The sequence below is a fragment of the Penicillium coprophilum genome (assembly GCF_028826855.1).
Source record: "Penicillium coprophilum strain IBT 35676 chromosome Unknown utg000001l_segment0_segment0, whole genome shotgun sequence".
NCBI lineage: Eukaryota > Fungi > Ascomycota > Eurotiomycetes > Eurotiales > Aspergillaceae > Penicillium > Penicillium coprophilum.
The window spans coordinates 2,690,903-2,715,010 of NW_026622720.1; the positions used below are offsets into that span (position 1 = coordinate 2,690,903).

The following is a 24,108-nucleotide window of genomic DNA, read 5'->3' on the forward strand; positions in this document are numbered from 1 at the left end:
CTCTCAACACCCTTGTAAAGTGGTACACCATGGATCAAGGCCTTTCAACAGGGGCCCATCAAGATATTGATGGGCTACGTGAGAGAAATCTACGCGTCGATTCAACAGTCGGTCGCGAGGCTTTAACAGCCGCCGGGGAAGCGGAGATGAAGGGCAAAGATGGCAAAGAATTGAAGACATTTGGGAGAACTCCCGATGGAACAGGTAAGCTTGTCATGTATTAATTTACGTTTGTAACTGAATGGAGGACTTGACTGGATATCCAACCCTCTGTTTGTTTGTTGATGGCCCGCTGCTAACCGAGTCCGACCTATCTTCAGTGTTTACGGTCCCTCAGACTCATGATATGGTCTCTCAGTTGCTTTCGCCGTCTGAGCCAAAGAATTTTGGTGATTTTGTGGTGTTGGTTCTATTGGCGGGTCATATTTTCTTTCTCTGGGCACTGCCCGCGGGTGCCAAAATCCCGGTCTTTGCAGCCACCTACCTCTTCTGGCGCCTGGCTTACAATGCAGGAATTGGATGGTTGCTTCACAATCAGTCTCACCACAAGACATTGATTCGATGGGCCGAGAAGACCAAGGTCTTTGTCAACCCTGCCACTGGGGGAAATCCCCACCCCAAATTGTATAATTGGATCAAACGGGAATTGGAAACCAAGATCCCGCAGGATTACTCGTTCGACAATGCTCCAATTGAATACAACACCTGGCTTGTCTTTAGACGTCTTGTGGACTTGATCCTCATGTGTGACTTCACTTCCTACTGCCTTTTCGCGATAGCTTGTGGCCACCAACCCGTTGACGAAAGTATTTTCATGACTGTTCTCCGGTGGTCCGCAGGTATCGTGCTAGTGCTGTTTAACCTCTGGGTTAAACTAGATGCGCATCGAGTGGTCAAGGACTATGCCTGGTATTGGGGTGATTTCTTCTACCTCATTGATCAGGAATTGACTTTCGATGGCGTGTTCGAAATGGCACCTCACCCCATGTACTCGGTTGGCTATGCCGGCTACTACGGAATCTCTCTGATGGCAGCCAGCTATAAAGTGTTGCTCATCTCGATCATTGCCCATGCAGCACAATTCATTTTCCTGGTTCTGGTGGAGAATCCGCACATCGACAAAACTTATAATCCGCCACCTCCCAGAAAGCGCTCTTCCACCTGTGCGGATTCTTCTTCCTGCTTGCCCATGGATCTAGACACACCGACAGCGCCAACTCCGTCTGAAGACCAGGCTCCCAACGCGACATCTTCGTATTCGGCCAAGCCGCCCCAGTCCGTCCGCAACCTCTTGGGGCTGCGCAACCTGGATTTGTATAGAACCACGGATTCATCGATCGTGCTGGTTCAACTTCTTGTATTCTCTATTACAGCTCTGACACCCTCTACACCAGGGTATCAGTTGCTGTTTGTGGTCCTCGCTGCCGCTTCCAGAATCTGGTATTCCGTAGGCATCGGGTATATCCTTCGGAATCAATCCAACACCAAGTCTTGGACAAGGCACTTCGTCAAGTATGGTGACACGCCGCAGGAAGCGTGGAACCAGTGGAAGGGCACTTATCATCTCAGCATGGTCTTGTGCTACTCCAGCTTTATTGCTGCCGTGTGGAAGATGTACACTTTCCCGGCCGATTGGGGCTATGGTTTGGTTCTGTTCCGACACGTGCTCGGAGCAGGCCTGATCAGTCTGCAAATCTGGACTTCGGTCAGCATCTACGAGTCTCTTGGTGAATTCGGCTGGTTCTACGGTGACTTCTTCTTTGACGATTCTCTAAAGCTCACCTACAACGGCATTTACCGCTTCCTCAACAACCCAGAACGCGTCCTAGGTCTCGCAGGTGTGTGGGGTGCTGTTCTCATCACTAGTAGCGGAGCCATCACTTTCCTCGCCTTGCTGAGTCACATCCTTAGCCTAGCTTTCATTCAATTCGTGGAACGTCCTCACATGCAGAAGCTGTACGGTCGTAGCCTTCGCCAGGATGCTGGTCTTGTTAAGAGTTTGAAGCGATCCCTGCCACCCTCCCTCAAGCAATTGCACGGAAGTGTTGACAAGATGTTTGATGACTCGTTCGAGTTCATCGAGGAAATGCTTGAAAACGCCCGACCTAAACTCGCCGCGGGAGTCAACACCTTTGTTAAAGACACCACTGCTCTCTTCCAAAAGTATCCTGCTCGCGTCACAATCTCTCGAATTGATGCGGACCTTGCTGGATTCGATGCCCGCGATTATTCTCTGTCGGTTGAAGGTACCAGCGCTCTGTCTTTCGAGGAGAGCGAAAAGAACAAGGGTCGCGAAGGTGCAAATGCACGCATGCCCCTGGACCGCCGTGGTGATCTCAAGGACTTGACATTTGAATACGGCTCCCCGATCAAGGTTAAATGGACTGCCCCGCTGCACCACAGCAAGAAGGATTGGATCGGTCTATACCGGGTCACAGACAATACCTCGCGAGAGGTCACTCGTGTGTCATCACAAGGCCGATGGGTCGCAACCAACAAAGGCGCATACGACAACTCGACTTGCGAAAAGGGCATTCTCACTAGTGATGTTGTCATCCCGTCGTCCAACCCTCAAGGTCAGGACCCCTGCGAGTTTGCATCTGGTGAGATCCTTCTTTCTGGCGACAAGCTCTTCTGGACCCAGGGTGTCTTCGAACTCCGTTACCACCACAACGGTATGCATAATGTCATGGCTATCTCGAGGCCATTCGAGATTCGTATTCGCCGGTCGGATGAGGATGAAACTATTGCCGATGGCGGTTCTCTCATGGAACCAGCCGTTGAGAATGCTTTGTTGCCTGTCGTTCGTAACTGTTTCGATCGTGATCCCGAAATCGCCCCGGAGACTGTTGACGAGCAGTTCGGTACCCTTGTGGAACGGGATGGCAAGTTTGCCAAACGTGTTGTCTTTGCTGTCCATCAGATGTAAGTTCCTCTTTTTGAAGATTCTTCTGATCGTGTATCATATTCTAACATCTTTGTCTCGCAGGTTCGGTATCGAATTAGCACCTGAGGTTGTCAAGGCCGATGGCAACGTGCGGAACCTGGCTTGGAGAATCTGCAATGCCAAGAAAGTTCTCGTAAGTATCAAATTGCCGGCTGAAATGCGCTTGTTGACCAAAGCTAACTCGGTGATGCAGGCTCCCTACAGCATGTCAAGATCCAATGGAACGACGACACCACTCGAGGAGGCCAAATTTTGATTCCTCCAAGCAATGTCCCGATGCGTCTAACCCAGCCATACAGTTAGGATGGCGGAAGGCGACTCGGGTTGAACGACACGCGTCAATCCCAAATGGATTTGGCGACGATTGATGGATGCTCCAAAGCAAGAAAAAAACAAAACCACAAAAAAGAAAGATGCCACAGTTAAGAAAACCATGTACTGAAGGAAAGAGGAGTCCTGTTTTGCTTTCCTTGTCTTGCATGCAAAGGATGCGAAGTTCAAGATAATGATTCCCATGTTTTGTTTAGATTTCAGGGGCTGGGGTGATTTTCATGTGTCTTGCCTCTTGGGGACGTTTTGGTGATGGGCCTACTTTTTCTTTACTTCATCGTACATAGCTTTAAGAGAAATCTATTGCTTTGCTTCTACCTTCGTTCTCTATGACTCTTAGGAAAATGGGATTCAAAGCCTGCAGTTTCGTAAAGTCGGTAGAAGTGCCCATCTTCATCGGAGCTTGTAGAATACATAGTTGTAAAAGACTACCGTGCACCTAAAACGTTCGGGTCTCCAAGGTACCTTTCGTCTATCAGCTCTAGCACTCGGAAAATAAATCCGAACATCGACGCACAACAAGATGCAGCTTCACTCAAGGAACTCTGACCCGTCCCCTAGATGAACACTCAAACGCGGTTACTCGATTACTATGAAGATATTTATGGTTCAAGATGCACTATTATGGAAGTGTATTATTAAACTATATGCTAATGGATGTTATTCTGAGATGCAGACCTAGGCAGAGCTTGAAATGCTGTCAGCAAAAGTCCAAAAGAACAGAAGGAGCAAAACAAGCACGAATAGCTTCACGATTGCAAGCAAAAGTAGAAGCATATATAGTATTCAGTCAAGCCGGATTAATTCATCCCTTCCCCTGTTGGCCCCTCGCACCGAACTGTCACCCAAGACGGATAAGCAGCCCAGCATTAGGAAACCAACACAAGTCAAGTATAGCAGTACCATGCCGCGGACAAGACAACAATGCAAAGAACATGACCAGACGACGACGAGCCCAAAGCCTCCAGACTCCACAACCTTCCTCCCGTTCACACCCGAAGGCACGAATGGTCCAGTATGAGGGAGATGGAAAACAATGGATCGAAGCCTGTATTCCATGCATGCTGTACGGCTTGGGTGCAACCTGAGGGGCGGTCCCCAGAGGGGTCATTGAATGGATAGACTGGTTGTCATCATAATAACTGGGGGGCAACGTGCAGTGCAATAGAGACAATGATGTACCTTTTGAATGAATGTAGAGCAGAAATTATATGGGAATTACAGCTAGATCTTTTTGAGTCGTCAGCATTCTTGTCGATGACAGGATGAATGAAAAGCAATGATCATGACTCAAGAAGGATCAGGAGTTTTTGGTAAGGTATTTTGTTATCTTCAAAAATTTTGCAGAAGCAGAACTGAAAATGTTTTCTCATCATAATGAGTGCAGGTGGGAAAGGAAGAAGAAAGTGTTGTCTTACCTTATTAGTTGATATTTTCAAAGAGATCCTCAATGTACCCGAGAATTAAGAGAGTTTGTGTTTCTGTCTTCAAGCAATTGTTAGTCCCTGATGCATAGCAGTGGAATATTGAAAAACAATTGCAAATTTGGTGTCATAATCAGATGGTGATGCATGTTTTGTTCATGGCCCATTTTTTGTCGCCAAACAGGAGTTGGAACTCTCTCAATCATAAAGACAGGGTTGGAAGGGTTCAAGTGTACTCACATTTAGCATGTTAGTGATGGATATGGCGAAATATATGGAATATCAAGAGTCAACTCCATCGACATTAGAAGGAGTTTCCTCTGTTTCTCAATAAAGAGGGTGTGTGTGAAGAAGAGAAAAGAAGAGGAAGACAAAAATTTGAAGAAAAGTCGCCAAAAAGCCAAACGGCGCTAGGCGGTGGGGCATACAAACAGTGCAAACACCCAAGATTTCCGTTTCTGGGACTTCAGCCATCGCGATATCTCGACAGCTTCAGTATTGCGCCAAATTACTTAAAATGGCTGATAGAAGACGTATCAATGGGCCACCTGGTGGCACAAGACCTCCAGTCTTTGCATCTCTCCAAGAATCCTCAACAGGCGTTGCAAACCGCGCCCAGCGCCAGCGCCAACCCGCCGAACTAAGGAAAATCTGTATGAATCGCCGACAAGCTTCTTGTTGATCGTAGCTGACCTTCAATACTCTAGTCCTCAAAACAGGATTGATTCCAACTGCCTCGGGCTCCTCATACCTTGAATTTGAACCATCCGCTTCTCTCGCCGCCGCCCGCTCCAATCCCAAATCTCTGATCCCGCCCTCCTCAGCACTGAAGCTTGCTTGCACTGTCCATGGACCAAAGCCACTCCCTCGCTCTGCTGCTTTCTCACCGAATCTCGTCCTTACCACTCATGTCAAGTACGCGCCATTCGCCGCTCGCAAGCGGAAGGGACATATTCGTGATGCCAGCGAGCGTGACCTTGGCGTACATTTAGAGACTGCCCTCCGTGGCGCAATCATTGCCGAACGCTGGCCCAAGAGTGGCCTGGACATCACTCTCACAATCATTGAAGCAGAGGATGACCGTTGGTGGGGGGATGCCCCGGACTCGCATGATGCGTCGTGGGGAATGATGAACGTTCTCGCCGGTTGTATCACAGCGGCTTCTGCTGCCATTGCGGATGCCCACATTGACTGTCTTGACCTTGTATCCGGTGGTGTTGCTGCTCTGGTATCAGACGACTCAAATCAGTCGGCATCATCTGCCCCACGACTCATGCTTGATATTGATCCTGCGGAACATCGATCGATTCTGTCAGCTTGTGTGGTGGCATACATGCCTGCGCGCGATGAGATTACTGAGCTTTGGCTCAAGGGTGATAGCTCAAGGGCGGCTCTTGATAAGGATGATGGGCGTACAGGTCATGAGGCTTTGATTGACGGAGCTGTTGATGCAGCTCGTGGTGCTAATACTGTCCTGGCTGAAGCCGTGAGAGAATCTATCGCCAGGTCCTTTGGTCAAGTCTAAAATAGTACACCACATAACGAATGAATGAAGTTTACAGGCTCTATCATTGATGTAGCGATAAGCTAGTTTTTTCGGTGTACCTGTTTAACGATCCATTTGAAGCTGTGTTACAGTATGCCTTAGCCTTTCGCCATAGATACATCTTAGAGATCTACACAAGTTCATGTCTATTGGAAGCACAGCTACTGTAGGAAATGCTGCTCTTGATCAGACCGTAACGTCTCCTACAGTCGATCCACAATGTCTAGCGACTCGTCTATGACCGTAATGGACCTCTAACATTATTGTGACCTGTGAACCCCCCAGACTGCCGGGCTACGTTTCCGATCATTGGAAAGACATAAGGTAGGCGAAGAGTAACTTTCTCGACTATGTAGATCTTCAAGTGACCAGAACAAAATGGCTTTTTCATCCGACGTCTAGAGCAATACCTCATGCTTTTCATATTACCACGGTAAGCTACAATGTGGATTTTACGGACAGAACAGTGTTTAGGATCCATATAGTCAGACAACATGTCACTGCCACCATTCTAATATTGCTATTTCAAAATCTAGGCCCGGCCCACTTCAACCCGACTACTTCCGTCTTCTCGAGGAATCACGGCAAGTTGACCCGGGGCAAGATATCGTACTCCGTAGGTATGTAGGTATAGGTACGGCAGTTTTATAGTGGGCTTGCAAACAGATGGCCTAAGCTTTGAATTACCATGTTTCGACTCTGTGCTTGCTTTTGTATTCATATACAGTGAGTACTATGTCTTTATGTCACTTCCCCTCGGTGTTGTTAAACCGGTATACTAGGGGCTTAGTTAAAGTCATCTGTACGAAGTACAATATACACGATTGAATACCAAAAATATCGGAGTAGCTACTCCGTACCCCGTAGATTGTCTACGATTTATCACAACCCAAGTCGAAATGACTAAAAAATTTCAGTTCTAAAAAAAAACCCGGTGAAAAAAGGGGTATATAGGGTTGAACGTTAGGCGGGTACGGAGTAAACACTACCGGCTTCCCCTAAATCAAGTTATGACGATCTAAAGCAAGACCCATCGGAATCGATCGATCGTGGGATATCGGATCTGAGGAGTTCGTATACAAATGAACAGACTTGTATGTTGTACTCTGTGTACTCTGTACTCCGTACGAAGTAGTTGAGCAAAGAACTCGAGAGTCGAGAACTCCACCTGCAGGGCTATCACAAAGAACGTGAAAGATCGGCTGGTAGACTAGTGTTTCAATTTGCCCCTGAGAGTGAACAGAATATGTACTATGATGTATGGAGTACGGAGGGACGGAGTACAGAGTACTATTCGTACATTCATACGATATATGGAGTGCACTCTGGCGGAAAGGAATCCGACATCCGCTGTAAGCTTGAACTTGCTTTTTTCTCTTCACTTCATTTGAGTCGGATTTTACTCCATCCGCCTCTCCATAAACACCTCTAATTACCGGCCAAAATTGGTGTTCGTGTGTTCCCGCTAAGCAGACGGCTCACGGTCGATCACCTCGTCACACCAATAACCGGCTCGTGCGGAAATTAGAAGCTCCATCGCATGTCACAGTTCAAAGCCCAAATCCACTATCGTCATCTCCTGGACATAATTAGACCTTCGACTCCCTCGACGAAGCTCTGATTGGCGCATGATCGCTGGTGGATGCCCCTGGGAAATCACCAGAGCATACCTGTATTCCCGTCACTCGGGGATGGATCCTGTCAAAAAAAAAACTGCACGTGTGGATCACAGCCTAAAATGGGGCAGCTTTTGAGCTCTCAGCCTATAATGCAGTCTGGAAGTTTTTTGAGCAAGAAACATTGCCTGCAGGATAGACTCCTTCAGATACAGCTATTGACATAGGGCAGTGTTAGGCCGAAAAGAACCGACCACTCCTAAATGGACTCGGAATGGACTCGAAAGGGTATCCGAAATAGGACAGAAAAGAGCAATTGCCGACGCAAATTTTCGAACAAAGAAACCGGCAGTGCATCGTATATTCTTAAACTTTTAGCGTTGCTCATCTTATCATGGCGAGTCCCCCTGATTCACAAGATGTTGGATCTGCATCTTTGACTGCCTAGTGATACTTTGTACTTTTTGGGACTTTATCTTCTTTCTCTCGCCTTGCCTCTGATATGACACCTGGACCGTGTGGTCAATCATCGTGGATGCCATGACATCAAATTGCTCAATGATTTATGACCGCAGGTCTCGCTTTCTCAGTTATTAGCTTGAGACTATTCAATCTTATTCTCACTGTGTCGTTACCATTCATTTCCCAATTGCGCCTGTGTTGCGCTTGATATTTACCTCGAATCTTCAAAATGGTTGCATTGAAGAAACTATTCCAGACGGATAAGTCTCTTTCTCGTCCGGCAACCAGCCTTGGACTCGAGGGTTATGGTGTAGACCAACCCTACTGTCATCCGGTTGACTCGCCTACGCGAAGTCACTTTGGGGGGTTTCCCGTCCAGAGATTCGCAGTCACTGGATGTGGCGCATCATTTTGAACAGATCGAGAAGCAATTCGAAGATCTACATGATCGACTGGCACGGCCGACATCTTCTCAATCCCCACCGCGGCCTCTGAGCACTAATTTTGTGCCTCCCAAACCTTCAAATGGCCGACATATCGACTTGATGGATGCTCTGTTCGCTACGGAGCGCAATCAAACAATTACTCCAGAACCTCTTTCCCCTCCTGTCAGCCTGTATAACGAGGATGTTGCGGAACGAAACATGACCCGGTTTCTACGGATCCAATACCGGAATGGAATTGCCAGCTCGGGTATACTTTCGGCCCTATACCAGGAGGATGTGGCCGATAGAAACATTGCGAAATATAGCACCCCTGGCCGCTCTTTATCCCACTTAAGTTCTCGGTCATCACCAGCTGCGCCTGGCAGAGTACGGATCCCCGAAAGCCAACGGCGCAAAGCCAGGAAGCGGGATCCAGGGAGGCCGACTTGGGCGTCGGCCGAAAATCTACGGACAAACCTCTCCCCAGACGATGACTCGGGTACTGCATCTCCACGATCACAGTCCCATATTGGCAACCACCTTAGACTCCAGAGGTCTGCGCCGAGCCTGTCTGCAGACGAAGACTTTGTCCCACAAGAAGATGCACCACCAACTCCTGTCCAGCGTTTGGGGGTTCCTCCTGCATATAAACAGGGCAAAAGGTGGAGTAACACTCCTCTACCTGACAGTCCTACAATTCCCATCCCCATGGGCGATAATAACGCCGCTGCCGCGGCTCCTTCGGCACCACGTCAACCTGCTACAATAGCTCGCACCACAGAGAGCTCGCTCCCTCCGCCACAACTATCAGAGCCAGGCTTCAAGAAAAATGCGCGAGGACTCTCGATCAATACGCAATTAGCTGCAAAAGGACCCCCGAAAATTGGACACCGTGCCATCCAACCTCCAACACCCTCAACCTCCGAATTGCGACAGACCCCCAGCATTGCAGAAGTTATGAACAGTCCTTTACCGGTTCCCAGCCCAATCAGTCCCCACAAATCACCTTCACGCCTCAAAGCCTCGGACATGATGGACTTTTTCAGCAAGGCTTATAAGGCCGCCCAAGGTTCCGACCCGACCCACGAGACGTTACAAGACGCTATAGTCCGCGAGGTCAATTCCCACGAGGCATTCCGTCGAGTCCCACCGCCTGCCCCAGGGCCTCCATTCACACCCTCGCCAGAGCAAGATGAGTTCGGCAGCGGCTCCAGACCGGAAACTGCACTCCATCGAAGCGCCTCAGCGAAGAACCGGCTCGTGAGTAGGAACTCGTTCAAGCACAAGAGAACCCCCGAAAACCGCCGTAGCATTTCAACCAGCGTCGGCTACGACCGTCTTCTACGAAAAGTCTCCGGCTCTCCCGCTCGCCGTCGACATACCGACGCTCCAGCCCCGACCCCAGGTTTCCTTGCCGAATTCCAACATGACAAAGAGCCCATCATCACCCGCCCCGGATCAGGAGAGCCAATCACGTACCTGGACGTGCTGAACGCAAGTAGTGAACAACGACCCATCTCAACCGGCGGCTGCGCAAGCCCATCTGTAACTCGTCAACGAGGACGCTCAGAATCCATCGGAAACCCAAGCGGCACAGCCTCTGATGTGCCTGTTGTTCCCGGAACCGTCTACTGCATGCAAGCTCACTCCGCTCCTTCGAGCGATGACTCAAATGAAGATAGCGACGATGAGATCATCCATCTCCCTGACTTGAGCACGCCGCGTGTGCAGATCGAAGGCGTAGATGAGAATAACATCCGCTATGTCATCGATGCTGCGTCGGCGGATGAGGCGCAGAAGCTGATGTATTGGCCTCAGCAGATTCGCCGTGGTGGTGCATCCAATCTTTACGGAAATAGTCTGTCGCCCTTGTCTCGTGCTCGAATGCAGCTTCGTGGTTCACGCTCGGTCGAGACTTATTAAAATGGCTTTAACGTTCTTTTGGGATGATTCACCAGTCTAGGCAGGGATGTTCCTACTTTGCTGCATGATAACGATGCTCTCATGACCTTCTCTCTCTCTCTCCCCCTCTCTCTCTCCCGGCTTATTGCTTTCCCCAAAAAAGTCGTTCAATCGTTTCCAGCCTTCGTCTAGCCCTGTCGAAACAACATTCGATATGGCACCGGTCAATCCTTGTCACTGTCACAATCATACCTTCTTCTATCCATATGTCCAGTCTCAGATAACCCTAGTCAATCTCTCGCCTTGTCTTTTTCCTCTCGTCTTGTCCCAGCTCTTGCCAAACTGCAGATGTTTTCTTATTGTCTTAATACCGTGGTTGCATGGTTTGGCCGGTGTTCCTGTCATGTCAACCTTGTTATTATCTTATTACCGGTGTATATTAAAGCTCCAGCTATATGTATTAACATATCCTATTATTCACTCTGCAGGCGATCGTCTCGCTTCTCATGACACGAGTATATTTGGCTAATTTCAGTCTACACTAGTCGTACAGGTACTCTGATTCAAGCATACCATCATATTTCCTGCATGCTGTTTCTATCAGCTTACTATTGCTCGTTGAGTATAGCGTTTTGCCCTCGGAAACTCGAATCCGCCAGAATTGATAATGTTTTGCACTGTTCATACGCTGTTTATCAATAGCTCAATGCTAGGTTACGAGATAGTATAGAAAAGCTAAGCGGATATGCAGAATGAAACAAAACCCTAGAAAAGCAATAATGACATGTCTCATTTTCATAATATCATTGCCACCACCTGCCATTTCTCCCTAAACTCCATAATGACGAATCAACCTTTTGAAGGGACGCCTTGGAACCCACAGAAGAGAATGTCATGTAACTTGATGCTTCGACTTTGATTCACTATACACTAAAGAGTGTCGCAAAATAGAATGCCTTCAGTACTCGGTGTAGCGGGCACTGTTGCTTCAGATTGATGGTAGTTTTGGCGGCAGCAGATGAAAGACCTGATATGGATGCAACACAGTAGCTTAATAAGAGCCTAAATCGAGATAGTTAGTGTTTTGTCATGAACCATAGATGTGAAAAATCCAGGATAATCAGGTACTTACGGCCAAACATGCACCACTTCTCAGCAGTACGCTGGCACTTGGGGTTGCAGCATGGGGTGACACCCTTCTCAATACCCTCAGGCTGCTCGAAAGGAATGCACAGAGACTTAGCGCCCATGCTGGGAGCCTTGGCATCCTCAGCCTCGCCGGAGTCTTCCTCGGCCTTGCGGGCACTCATGTCCTTGATCTGGTCCTCGCACTCCTCAGTCAAGCAGTGGGGAATAACGCAGATGTTCTTGTTGTTCAGAGCGGGAACAAAGTCATCCCAGTTAGTAATCTGGATGCGGTGAGCCTTGAATTGAGCGTCAGCGCGGTTGTAAAGGTCAGACTGAATGGTCTCAAGGAGCGCAGGAACGCCAGTGGCCAGCTCGGAGATCGGGATGCTGCCCTTGCCATCCTTGCCGGGGATATCACGGCGGGCGGTGGTAACGAAGTGACCGGCAGACTCGCCAGGACCGAACTCAATGCGCAGAGGCACACCACGAAGCTCGTACTGGTTGAACTTCCAGCCGGGGGAGTAGCTGCTCTTGTCGCTGTCGGCACGGACGCCAGCGGCAACAAGGACGGCGACGAGACCGTCGACCTCAGCGTTGAGCTTCTCACGCTCCTCTTCGGTAGTCTTGGCGGTGAGACCGACTGGGACAATGATACACTGGACCTCAGCCACACGAGGAGGCAGGACCAGACCCTTATTGTCACTGTGGATCATGACCATGACACCCAGTGAACGGGTCGACAGACCCCAGGAGTTCTGCCAGACGTGAAGAGGGGGCTTCTTCTCGTCAACAGTGGCACTGGGATCCTCAACGGTGATGCCAAACATCTTACTGAAGTTCTGGCCCAATCCGTGAGATGTACCACCCTGGATACCACGGCCAGTGGCGGGGATGTAGCCTTCGACAGTGGTGGTGTAGTTACCGCCGGCGAACTTCTCCTTCTCGGTCTTCTGGCCCTTGACGACAGGCACGGCAAGAAGCTCCTGGTAAATCTTGGCATAGTAATCAAGAATGCTCAGGACTTCTTCGCGGGCAGCACCTTCAGTCAGGTGAGCGGTGTGACCTCTGCGCATTGTTAGTATGTCATGTTGAACAAAAATAAGTGCCAAAAACATACTCTTGCCAAAGGAACTCGCGTGAACGGAGCAGTGGTTGAGGGTGCTTGAATTCCCATCTCACTGTTAATGTTAGTAACATTCGACACTATGGAGGAATAACAAGAACCGCACCGACTGAGTTCCACTGGTTGAGACGAAGAGGGAGGTCACGGTGACTGCGAATCCACTTGGCGTAGTAGGGGTACATCACAGTCTCCGAAGTGGGACGAATGGCGATCTTCTTCTCGAGAGGGGTTGAGCCACTGGAAATATGTCAGTGTAGTTCAATTGAAGAATAAAAAGTCATAGAATGGCTAAGGGACAGCATACGCATGCGTAACCCAGGCGACTTCAGCGGCAAAGCCCTCAATATGGTCCTTCTCGCGCTGCAAAACATCCTCAGACACGAACAGAGGGAAAGAGCAGTTCTTGACACCCATGCCCTTGATGGCTTTGTTGAAGTACTCCTGAATCTCCTCCCAGATGAAGAACAGCGCAGGCTTGAGAATGAAGCAACCGGAGACATCATAGTAGTCCAGCAGATCACCCTTGGTGAGAACCTGCTGGTACCAGCCGGAGAAGTCCTCCTCCTTCGAAACATCAATACCGATCAAAGCGGCACCCTCAACCTTCTTCTTAGAAGCTTTCTTTGCCTCTGGTTTGCCAATTCCCTTCTCTCCCTTGTTTGAGGCCTTCTTATCAGCCTTATCGGCCTTCATTTTCGCGAGCTTCGCGGCCTTTTTGGCGGCATTCTTTGACTCCTTCTCCTCGGCGGGGGGTTTTGAGTGCGGTCAGGCAAGGTCTGGGGGGCAGCGCCCTCGAAGGCGGGGGCGTCGCTGGGGTTCTGGCTAGCCATGGTGAAGAAGCGACTGTCTGACTAGACAATGAGGAAACCCGAATCAAAGTTAGGATTGCAAGAAAGCGAAATCGGGGTATGACTCCCCTCCGTAAAGTGGGATGCGATATCGAAAATTACTAGCACACCGCCTCGGCAGAACTTTTAGTGCCCACAGCAACCCCCCGAAGCCAGACAGCTCTGCCATCGCACTCCAATAGCTCATATTACATCGTCTGTTTTAAATATGGCAGGCCTTTTTGAAGCACCGCGGAATGCGGACACACTGTGTGGGTTTTATCTGAGCGATCGTCGTTTTTCGTTGCAGTAAACTGACCAGTCTCGCACAGTCTTGGGTGGGCAGAAAATCACCGGTGCTGATGTCCGTGAGCAGAATGGTATGTTGAAATATTGATGATTTTGTTGTTTTTAATGGCCAATAATTGATCCCCTGCAGTTCTGGCAACACAGGCGATCGCCAATGTCATCAAATCTTCCTTCGGTCCGTCCGGTTTGGACAAGATGATGGTGGACGACATAGGGGTATGGAAAGATAACCCCTGTAGAGCTTTGCTGCAGCTTCTGACATCTAGCAGGATGTGACCGTGACGAACGATGGAGCTACTATTCTATCTCTTCTTGATATTGAGCACCCTGCGGGCAAGATTCTTGTTGATCTGGCCCAACAACAGGACAAGGAGGTACGTGCCTCTATATCACACATATCTCGAACACGCACGCTGATAATATCAATTTCAACAGGTCGGAGATGGTACTACCTCAGTTGTTTTGATCGCCGCTGAGCTTCTCCGGAGAGGCAACGAGTTGATGAAGAACCGTATACACCCTACCACGATCATCAACGGATACCGAATTGCCCTGCGCGAAGCCGTCAAGTATATGAATGAAAATGTTACGACTAAGGTGGATAATATCGGAAAGGAGAGTTTGGTCAACATTGCGAAAACTTCAATGTCCAGCAAGATCATCGGTTCCGATTCCGATTTCTTTGCAAACATGTGTGTGGATGCAATGCTGCAGGTAAAGTCTGTAAACCAGAGAGGCGAGGTCAAATACCCAGTCAAGGCCGTGAACTTGCTTAAGGCCCACGGAAAGAGTGGCACCGAGTCCGTACTTGTGGACGGTTACGCGCTGAACTGCACTGTTGCTTCCCAGGCCATGACAACCCACGTGGCCGATGCCAAGATTGCCATTCTCGACATGAACTTGCAGAAGGAGCGGATGAAGCTTGGCGTTCAGATTACAGTGGAAGACCCCGATCAATTGGAGAAGATCCGTCAGCGCGAGTCTGGCATTGTTATGGAGCGTGTTGAAATGATCCTGAAGTCTGGTGCTAATGTCATCCTCACGACTAAGGGCATTGATGATATGGTTCTCAAGCTCTTTGTTGAGAAGGGAGCCATGGCTGTGCGTCGCTGCAAGAAGGAGGACCTGCGCCGCATTGCTAGGGCCACTGGTGCTACCATGGTCAGCACCCTCTCTGACCTCAACGGAGATGAGAAGTTCGAGGCATCAAACCTTGGACACGCCGAGTCTGTTTCGCAAGAGCGTATCTCGGACGACGAGTGTATCCTGATCAAGGGTACCAAGATTCACACTGCGGCTTCCATCATTCTCCGTGGTGCCAACGAGTACAGCTTGGATGAGATGGAGCGGTCTGTCCACGACTCTCTCTGTGCCATCAAGCGCACTTTGGAGAGCGGAAGCATTGTTCCCGGCGGTGGAGCCGTGGAAACCGCACTTCACATCTACCTCGAGGAATTCGCCGTCACAGTGGTAAGTAACATAGTTCACCGTTCCTTTCTCTATTTCGGTCTCTAACGTTTATATTAAAGGGCTCCCGTGAGCAATTGGCTATTGGCGAGTTCGCACAGTCTCTCCTTGTGATCCCTCAGACTCTGGCAGTCAACGCAGCGAAGGATTCATCTGAGCTCGTTGCACAGCTTCGTGTCCGCCACGCCCTGTCACAGCGTGTGCAGGACGGTGATGCTAACGAGGAGGAGAAGGCCATCGCCAAGAAGAAGACTTACCGCAACTATGGTTTGGATCTGACAAAGGGACGGGTTCACGACAGTCTGAAGGCTGGTGTGCTGGAGCCCAGCATGAGCAAGATCAAGCAACTCAAGAGTGCTGTGGAGGCTTGCATATCCATCATGCGCATTGACACGATCATCAAGCTGGACCCCGAGCAGCCGCAGGATGACGGCCATGGCCACTAAGCCTAAGCTCATTTTGACTACCCCAATCCCCAAAAAGGCAGTAATATGATGTGACATAGATGATCAGCGGTAGTAAATTCTCATTTATACTGCGACTGCATATGAATGATTTTCTCTTGCAAGTAGATACATGAAACCCGTAGCCCTAAACAGTCCATTTTACTGGGTCTATATCCGCTACTGGCGCTTGGCAGCCATCAACTTCCGATATTCCTCAACAATATTCCTCCGCTCACCAGCCAACTCCTCACGGCGTCTCAAACTTCCAACCGCAGCAGGGATATTGGCAACATCAACCTTAGCTCCGCCGCGCACCTTAAAGATCTCCCTGGGTTTAACCAATTGAGGCGGCGCCTGAGCAACCTCCAATGGATTCTTCTTCCGTTCCTGGTCACGCTTCTTCAGCTTCGCCCAAGGATCAGGATCATCGTCCCCGCTGTCATAACCCCCATTAGCATTTGATCCCTTCTTCTTGTTTTTCTTCGCAGCCTTCTTCTTCCCTCCAGCAGCCTCAATCTCCCATTCCTTCCACTGGCGCAACTCATCCTCCATCTCAAACTCCCGCTCTTCTCGCTCCTCCTGCTCTTTCTCCCGAATCTTCGCATCATCCTCACGCCACCCCTTCTGCAGTCGCAGCAGATGCTTCTCATGCTTCGTCCGCTTGTGCTGCTCCTTGTTCTTGGCATCGCCAGACTTGACACTCTTGGTCATCTGCGACAATGGCATTTCGCGGTCAACGCGCGCCACAAACTCAGCCAGACGCTCGCCAGGCATGATCTTGGGCGTTTCGGCCTTCTCCTTAGCAGCGGCTTTAGTTTTTTGCGTCTCCGCTGCCGGTGCGGACTTCTTTGATGACGTTGTTTCGTCGTCTGTGGCATTGCGCTTGCGCTTCCGCTCGCCAGTCTCTAGTCCTGAGGGAGCTCGTCGACCTGTCTGCTGGTATAGCATTAGGCGGCGGAACGCTTTCGGGGTGTCGTCTTCGGTGACATTCTTGAGGCGGTGGGTGGGTGCTTTATTGGCGCTCTGGTTTTGGTCTTTCTTGTTCGCGAGTTTTTTGCCGTTCTTGCCTAGCTTGGGCTTGGCTGTATCGCGGACTGGAAGTGCTTTTGCGATCTCTGAGGGTGGGAGATTGAAGTGCCTGACGGGAGGGGAATGTTAGTTGGGGATATATATAGGGTTCGCAGACTTGTATCGCTCACTCTGAATCGGCTTCGCCGCGTCTCTTGTGTTTGTGAGGCATTTTGGGTGGTTTTGTAGTGGAAGATTAAAGGATTGGAGTTGTCGGTGGAACTTTTTTTCATCGAGGTCGGTCTTATCTTTCTTATCGGTCTATATGGCCCGGGGCGACCCCAACATACACATGTGGACATCTTTAGTTCACCCTGCCTTTGGAAGCGTTAATCTACTAAGCCATAAACAAGGAAGACGTATTGCAATAATCGGACTCTTGATGGATGAAGAAAATATTTGTTTCAGTTAGACAATACAAATAAGCCCGAGATAAAGGGTATGCTACGCTAATTAATATGCCCTCCCAAACGCCAGTATAATGCCCACAGGTAGAAAAAACAAAAAAAAAAAAAAAGAAACATCCAGACACCTCGGATATGCAAAATGATAAAAATCACAGGAGACGCGGGGGAATCATTCATCTTCGTCGTCAATTGAGTCTTTCATATCAGCCCAGCCGCACATCCAGCGCTTGCCCTCGGTTTCACCACCGTTTCGAAGCTCGCGAGCCTCGGGTCCCTCACGCCAGCATCGAGCAGAGTAGTCGTCGCTCACGGTTATCAGATCGCCAGATGGCGTCCAAGACAGGCCAGTGACCTCTTTTTGATGACCTTCAATAAGAGGGGTGCCTGAATGGTGGATTGGAATAGTATCTTCGAGACGGCCGGTCAAGCCGATTCCAGAGTTGGTGCGACGAACTCCGGGGCGGGTATTGAAAAGAGAGCTCCTGCTAGGCAGAGACTCGGCTGGTTTTTTCACGGGAGAATTGAGGTATCGTTCATCGGTAGGGAAAAGAATGGGGCAGTGGTCGCTGCTCCCAGTGGCCAGCATCTCCGGATGATCCTGAGTTGCTTTGCGGACAGCCAGTTTCACATAGAATGATGAAATTTGGAGACGAGGGTGGCGGAAGCCATAGAGAGGTCCAAGGCCGTCCTTATCAGAGCCACCAGTCCTTCGTGGACGGTTGTTGTTCAGTGAAAGTTCAGGCGCATGCCCGAGAATCAAGTGTGATGTCGAGTACGCGTAAACAGTGTTGTCTCGGCAAAGTGTGTACAAACGTGAGCCATCTCCTCCAAAGGCCATGGAAGTCAGGCCAAAGCGTCGATATTTCACATGGCTTTCTGGCTCTTGTGTTGTAGACAGAGGGATGACGGGTCGACCACGACGATTGTTGTGCGCTGTTCGCAAGTCCCAAAGTCTGACACTTGCGCTAGCCTCCGAAGCCGTAACAAAGAGATTTTCGCGGCCAGGCGAGAGAAAAGCGAGGGAAGTAACAGTGATGTCGGTCCGGCCAAATGGTGGGGCATCATTTTTGTCCACGGTTGGTTTATGAGAGGTTGTGTATGCATGGGCACCTTCAATGGTATTCAGAACGTGTGGGTATAGCATTTTTGGGGGCGCGGTGGTGGTAGTGCTTTCCGTTTCAGATTCTAGGGAGCATTGGACTTGCAACGCGGGTCGTTCAAACCCTTTGCAGCGAAGATCCCAAATATTGACATTTCCATCCCTACTGCACGTGGCAAGCACTTTGTTGTTAGACGCAGGTTGGAATTGGACACGCTTAACGGAGGAAGAATGGTTCGATAAGCAATGGATGGGTCGTTGTGTTGTCATGTCAATAATAAGAGAGGTTTGATCGCCAGATGCGGTAGCCAGTAGCATGTCGTCTGATGAGAATTCGAGGTCCATGATTGAGTTCATGTGCGGGCGGAACCCAAGATATGCGTTGGTGAACCCGGCTTCTTCATCAATCGATGAATCCAAGAGTCGAATTCCACCCTCTTCGTCGCCCACCGCAACAAGAGAATTTGCTTCCCAATTGTCAGCATGTATAAAGAACAGCCAAGTGAAACATGACTTACTGTTGCATGAAGCATTACAGAATGGAAGGGCCAATGAGCCCTCCGATGCGTAGCTCTGACAGATGTGATGGTCCCCCGGTTGCGAGTGAAAGTTGGAGGTAAGATCTTGCCAGCCTAGAGCGGAGGTTAGAGGTGTACAAGAATGCCAGGGGGTGGAAACCAACCAACACCAGAGTTAGCTCGTATGGTTACTTTATTTGCCCGAGCCCCCATCACAGTTCGCATAAACAAAGCACCAGATGATTGCAATGCCTTAGAGCGGCGCACAGGGGCCACCGGAGGGTTTCGCTTGGGTGAACTCGGCGGTGCTAGTGCATCAAGATGGATGTCGATGTCAGGAATTTTGATATCTTGTTCCACATCCTGCGTCGGTGACCGGACACGAACTCTCTTCAGAGGTGAGGACTGCGGAGAAACAACTGAAGAGAATGAGTTCTTTCGTTTCCTGCTCGGGGTTCGAATAAAGTCTTCCGGCAAGCCATCGTGAGGACTTCTGGTGCTACCAGCCTTGGAGGTTCTCGAAAAAGCCGGCCCCAGACGATTCACCGCGGGCGATGTTAGTGCCCGTAAGGCCTGGCGACTAGTTGAGGGCGTGATCGACGTATCCCCCGTTGGCAATAGAGAACGCGGGGTAAAGAATCGACGGAACGACCGGGGTGTTACAGTTGGTGGTTTTCGAGGTCTGGGACCATCCGAAGCAATAGACGGCGGGGATGAGGGTGGCTCTGGAGGAAGGACAGGCTCTGATCGGGCTACCTCCGGGAGACTGAGGGTGTCCATTGTGTGTTCAAAAAAAAAAAAAAAAAGCAGAAAGAAAACAAAGAGGGCTATGAATGCATCTGGTGGCTGGAAGGCTAAGGGGGGAGAGATGAATCGGGGAAGTTGGATCTTTTTTCGTGTCGCGACGTGACGCGATCGTGTCAAAGCATTTAAGGCATTTCAACGCACATTATAACTCCTGCCAACTCAACTCGTGATCTTTTGGAAGGGTTCGAATAAACCCCTGAGCTATTCATTCCCTTGTTTTCATCTCAAAAGTCATGGAATCATCAGACATCTGGACTGACGACTTTGATGTCAACACTCAATTTCAGATCTTCAATGGCCCAGTGCATTCCCCTCGACATTCCCTACAACCCAACTGCAGCTATCTATCATTTTACTCCTGATCGAGAGCTGAAGTCCTACTGTGAAGACCAAAACTTGTTAGTCAACGGAAAGCCCGGCCCCAACAGTCGCTCGCAGACTTCTACCATTTGAGAGACCAAACGTGGTGGATCCAAGTAACTTGAAGGGTGCAATTTCTTCTTTTCTCCATGCCGGATCAGAGCAAATCAAAACAAAACGCGAACCACGAAAAGAATTCCAAGACTTTGTTCAATCAATTTTAATTCCTTGGCTTCTAGATGACACTGTGACTGGAGTGATCTTGAACGAAGACGCGAACACCTTTCATTATATCAACAGACATCGCGAACTAGAAGACACAAATCGCTTTGCAAAGCTCGAAAACTTGCGGTGCCATATTCGGGAGAACCATTGAGGGTGTATTATCCGCCGTGTCGCCAATTTCAGTCTTTCGACGCTGGTCCCTTCCCAGGAATCCTGAAGTGGGTGGCGAGTCATTGAACCCATAAGACACTAACATCCAGTGGACTCTGTTTGAGAAAAATCTCAGTTGCAGAGGCCTGTATTGCTTGGACCGGATTGTTTCTTTCAACAACGTCGGCTTGGAAGTACCTATCTATATCTAGCTCTTAACTTGGATGTTCTTCAAGTGCCTACTGATAAATAAGTACATACGTATGTTCTTGACTATGTTTTTTTCTTCTTTCAACTGGGATTTGAACCAGATCTACTTCTTTTGAAAGTACAACAACGCTAAAGCACCACATACAGAACAGATAAATGCTGTGGAAATGGAACCAATCGTTAGAAACCCTGACAATGGCGCGATACTGATGAAAAGAAGTAGACTTACCGAGAGTCACGTTCATGTAGTAATATCCCACCGTTTGTGTGAGAGAACCTGCAAGTATTGGCCCGATGAACATGCTGAATGTCCAACTCATATTGGTGAGGGAATAAGCCCGAGAGAATCCACCATTAGGCCCGAATATAGCAGGCTGTGTTTCCTGTAACTCTATCATTACACCTGGCAGACACGTCAGACAAGTCATTCACATTAAAAGAAGTCCCTTTGTATGCGAAGAAGAGGCAGAATTGCCTATACCAACTTACCGGTCATCTCCATCACTCCGCAGCCCGTGATTAGTGTCCTGGCCAACCCTAATCCAAGCATCGAGGCCATATAGACGGCTTGGCCTCTCTCACCGGAGCCAATAGATGATAAGCCATCCGGGCCTGACGTGCCCAGAAGCCAAAGCAACAACGCCGTAGCTAGTAGCCCAGCCCCAGACGGGACCTTTGTGCCCATTCGGTCTTTCATCCACCCGGTAAGTGGAGAGAGGAAGAGAGTGGGTAACTGCAGTAGCAAGAACATTAAGCTTACTCGGGAAGTGTCCCAACCGAAGACTCGCGTGACATGCAGTGGCAAAGTGGTGTCGATAGCAACCAATGAAAGGCCATTGGTAGCATGGCAGGCCATGGCAGTAAGGGCCCGGGGGTGACTAAGAACGACCTTGTAGAAGTTTTGAGCTGGCGATTGGGAGGGGCATGAGAGTAGTGATTCGTCCCGTTTTGTATGGTATCCTTGCTCACGGTCGTCATTTGCAGATGAAGGAATAAGACAGGAAGTCTCATCTGGTGTGATAATCTCCGGCACTGAGTCCTCCACATCTTCGACTCCTTTCATAGGGCTTTCGATCATGATCAGCCGCATAATCATATCAGCGACCAGAATGGCGATTGCTGTCAGCCATGTTGGCCAGTATCCGATCAGATCAATCAGTGTCCCGGAGACCATAGGACCAACCAACAACCCGGAAATGAAGAACGCAGATATTGCAGATATGACTCGAGCCCTGTTCTCAGATCCCACGGTGTCGGCAATCGTTGCAAAGCCAACAATCCATACTGCATTGCCGAAGATACCCTGAATGACACGTCCGAGAAATAGCACCGGTACTGTCGGGAGTGCAGATAGATTAGTTGTGTTTGACGCCACAGTATCAAGAAATACGATGTCATACATGATGGTGCAGCCGCAATAATAATCGTTCCCAAAATCTCTCCTCCCAATGAGAGCAATAACGGCACCTTTCGCGAGGAAATCTTGTCAGCCAAGCTACCGATGAATGGCCCCGATATAAAGCACACAAAGGCGTGAGTCGAAAGTAGTGCTGATGTAGTTGTTTGTGTTTTTGCTGGGTCGAGCTGAAGGCGATCCTCGAGTATAAACTGCAGGATGGGGATGATGAAGCTGTATAAGAAGTTTTCTGGCAGATATTGATACTATTAGCACGTGTGGCTACTATATGGCAAGTACCAGACAAACCCGAGAACAGAGCTATTGTAACGCAAGTGAGGATAAATAATTTCGAGGAGCGCCATTGATATCCCGGAGGCTTTTGTCCACCATGATGCATTTTGTGTATTAAGAAGACAAATGCAATGCTTCAATAATTATCTTCCCGTCCTGGATAATTGCAAAAGAGAATAGAGGAAGCTGGCAAAAGCGAGAAAAAAATTCGAGTCCATGGGCAAGGGAAATATTAGAACAGGCTTAATTTACTACTTCTGGGTTACACCTGGAGACTTGCTTTATTCAAGGCCAGTAAGAAGTAGGGTGAGCAAGGCAAGGGACTGCATGGTATACCAATCAAATTGGTATTGGCGCGAACACATGTTCACATTGGTACAGATTGCCTTGTAAATGTCAGAATCGGGACATGATCGTCGATGAATTACCTATATGTAGTAGTCCGATCTATGTAGATCTACTGATGCTCTCCATGTGAGACTAGCGAGAATACGATCTTTGCCCCGTTCCATTGCTGTTATAATCAAGATATATTGAAAGTAGTTAGGCTGTACGGAGTACAGTATACTGTATTGTAGACCAATGTATTCCATAGTTGTAGACAAAATTTTTCCATGTATAATCCTTGATTTATACATGCAGAGGCCTGCAATAATTTGGCACTAGTGCTATGTGACAAGTGATATCCGGTAGAAAAGAGGCGATCGATATGCACGGCCTTCAGCTCCTCAGCTTCGGCTTTTGTTTTACTGCTTTTTCAGGATTTGTTACATCTCTAATTTTGCACATACCTAGAGGAAGGTTTTGAACTTATCCAGAAGGGTTGGCATGACCTGAGTCGGCTAACATTGACCGAGAACCCTATATATATCGTTCATAAGCAGATCACGCCGCGCAAAGCGCGGTGATATTCTTTTCTTATCGGGCCTAGGTAATCTAAGTTGCCCTACAGATTACTCAATATTGTAGTCAAAAAAAAAATTTTTATGGCTTTCTCAATATATGCTCGATCTTCGCCTTGAAATCTCTTAAGCTTCCTCACTTTAGAGTGCTGAGACCGGCTTATAGGACTATACTGTACGGAGTAGACTATACTGTACGGAGTATAGGAAAAATAGAGTCGGGGTTATTATATATATTTCACTTCTTCATTTACAGGATTGTTTATTGCTTACTAAATATTGACTTTGTAAGTACCTTTACACATTAAGGAGGACTCGGAGGCTGGATAGATCTATTGTTGTAGCGTATACCAATTAGGAACAAAGAGAAAACAGAGTGCCTCATCCTATAGCTAGGGAGACACGGAGTAGTAAGAAATGGTTTCAGCATCAAGAACACTATACCCTTTCTCTATTGTTCTACTTGCCTAAACAATAGGAACTGGCCTGACAACTACTCGTCTTGGCCCGCCGTACAAGATACCACATCCAATCAAGTATAAATAACTTCATGATTGGCGGATTCTCTTTTTGTAGATTATATAATTCACAATATAACCAAGGTTTCCTTGGAGACCTCGCGAACTCAGCCATCCAGCCAGTGCACACTGCATCTTGACCCTTTGTTTCTTGTGTTATGGTATGCCTCTCTTGTCTCTCTCATATATGAAGTGATTTAAT

At 48.8% G+C, this 24,108-nt stretch overlaps 8 protein-coding genes across 8 annotated transcripts; 4 read left to right on the forward strand and 4 right to left on the reverse strand.

Annotated features, from left to right (window-relative positions):
• Positions 1–29: 29 nt before the first annotated feature.
• On the forward strand, positions 30–3,203 carry N7500_001034 (phosphatidylethanolamine N-methyltransferase; the record flags this gene model as incomplete). Its single annotated transcript, XM_056672180.1, has 4 exons — positions 30–204; positions 321–2,925; positions 2,990–3,080; positions 3,141–3,203. The coding sequence occupies 4 exons, from the start codon at positions 30–32 to the stop codon at positions 3,201–3,203; spliced, it is 2,934 nt and encodes a 977-aa protein (XP_056537753.1).
• A 2,015-nt stretch (positions 3,204–5,218) lies between these two features.
• On the forward strand, positions 5,219–6,226 carry N7500_001035 (3' exoribonuclease family protein; the record flags this gene model as incomplete). The annotated part of the gene is made up of 2 exons (XM_056672181.1): positions 5,219–5,354; positions 5,409–6,226. 2 exons carry the CDS (start codon positions 5,219–5,221, stop codon positions 6,224–6,226), a joined length of 954 nt encoding a protein of 317 aa, XP_056537754.1.
• Positions 6,227–8,554: 2,328 nt separating this feature from the next.
• On the forward strand, positions 8,555–10,673 carry N7500_001036 (uncharacterized protein; the record flags this gene model as incomplete). Its single annotated transcript, XM_056672182.1, has 2 exons — positions 8,555–8,627; positions 8,680–10,673. The coding sequence occupies 2 exons, from the start codon at positions 8,555–8,557 to the stop codon at positions 10,671–10,673; spliced, it is 2,067 nt and encodes a 688-aa protein (XP_056537755.1).
• A 1,030-nt stretch (positions 10,674–11,703) lies between these two features.
• On the reverse strand, positions 11,704–13,596 carry N7500_001037 (proline--tRNA ligase; the record flags this gene model as incomplete). The annotated part of the gene is made up of 5 exons (XM_056672183.1): positions 11,704–11,714; positions 11,785–12,845; positions 12,898–12,958; positions 13,010–13,140; positions 13,208–13,596. 5 exons carry the CDS (start codon positions 13,594–13,596, stop codon positions 11,704–11,706), a joined length of 1,653 nt encoding a protein of 550 aa, XP_056537756.1.
• A 363-nt stretch (positions 13,597–13,959) lies between these two features.
• On the forward strand, positions 13,960–15,952 carry N7500_001038 (chaperonin-containing T-complex alpha subunit TCP1; the record flags this gene model as incomplete). Its single annotated transcript, XM_056672184.1, has 6 exons — positions 13,960–14,002; positions 14,063–14,110; positions 14,170–14,255; positions 14,309–14,413; positions 14,475–15,509; positions 15,569–15,952. The coding sequence occupies 6 exons, from the start codon at positions 13,960–13,962 to the stop codon at positions 15,950–15,952; spliced, it is 1,701 nt and encodes a 566-aa protein (XP_056537757.1).
• Positions 15,953–16,129: 177 nt separating this feature from the next.
• Positions 16,130–17,192, reverse strand: N7500_001039 (uncharacterized protein; the record flags this gene model as incomplete). Its single annotated transcript, XM_056672185.1, has 2 exons — positions 16,130–17,090; positions 17,152–17,192. 2 exons carry the CDS (start codon positions 17,190–17,192, stop codon positions 16,130–16,132), a joined length of 1,002 nt encoding a protein of 333 aa, XP_056537758.1.
• Positions 17,193–17,596: 404 nt separating this feature from the next.
• On the reverse strand, positions 17,597–19,824 carry N7500_001040 (uncharacterized protein; the record flags this gene model as incomplete). The annotated part of the gene is made up of 3 exons (XM_056672186.1): positions 17,597–18,993; positions 19,045–19,158; positions 19,209–19,824. 3 exons carry the CDS (start codon positions 19,822–19,824, stop codon positions 17,597–17,599), a joined length of 2,127 nt encoding a protein of 708 aa, XP_056537759.1.
• Positions 19,825–20,899: 1,075 nt separating this feature from the next.
• N7500_001041 (MFS transporter) lies at positions 20,900–22,592 on the reverse strand (the record flags this gene model as incomplete). Its single annotated transcript, XM_056672187.1, has 5 exons — positions 20,900–20,925; positions 21,026–21,199; positions 21,286–22,131; positions 22,197–22,442; positions 22,502–22,592. 5 exons carry the CDS (start codon positions 22,590–22,592, stop codon positions 20,900–20,902), a joined length of 1,383 nt encoding a protein of 460 aa, XP_056537760.1.
• Positions 22,593–24,108: the final 1,516 nt, after the last annotated feature.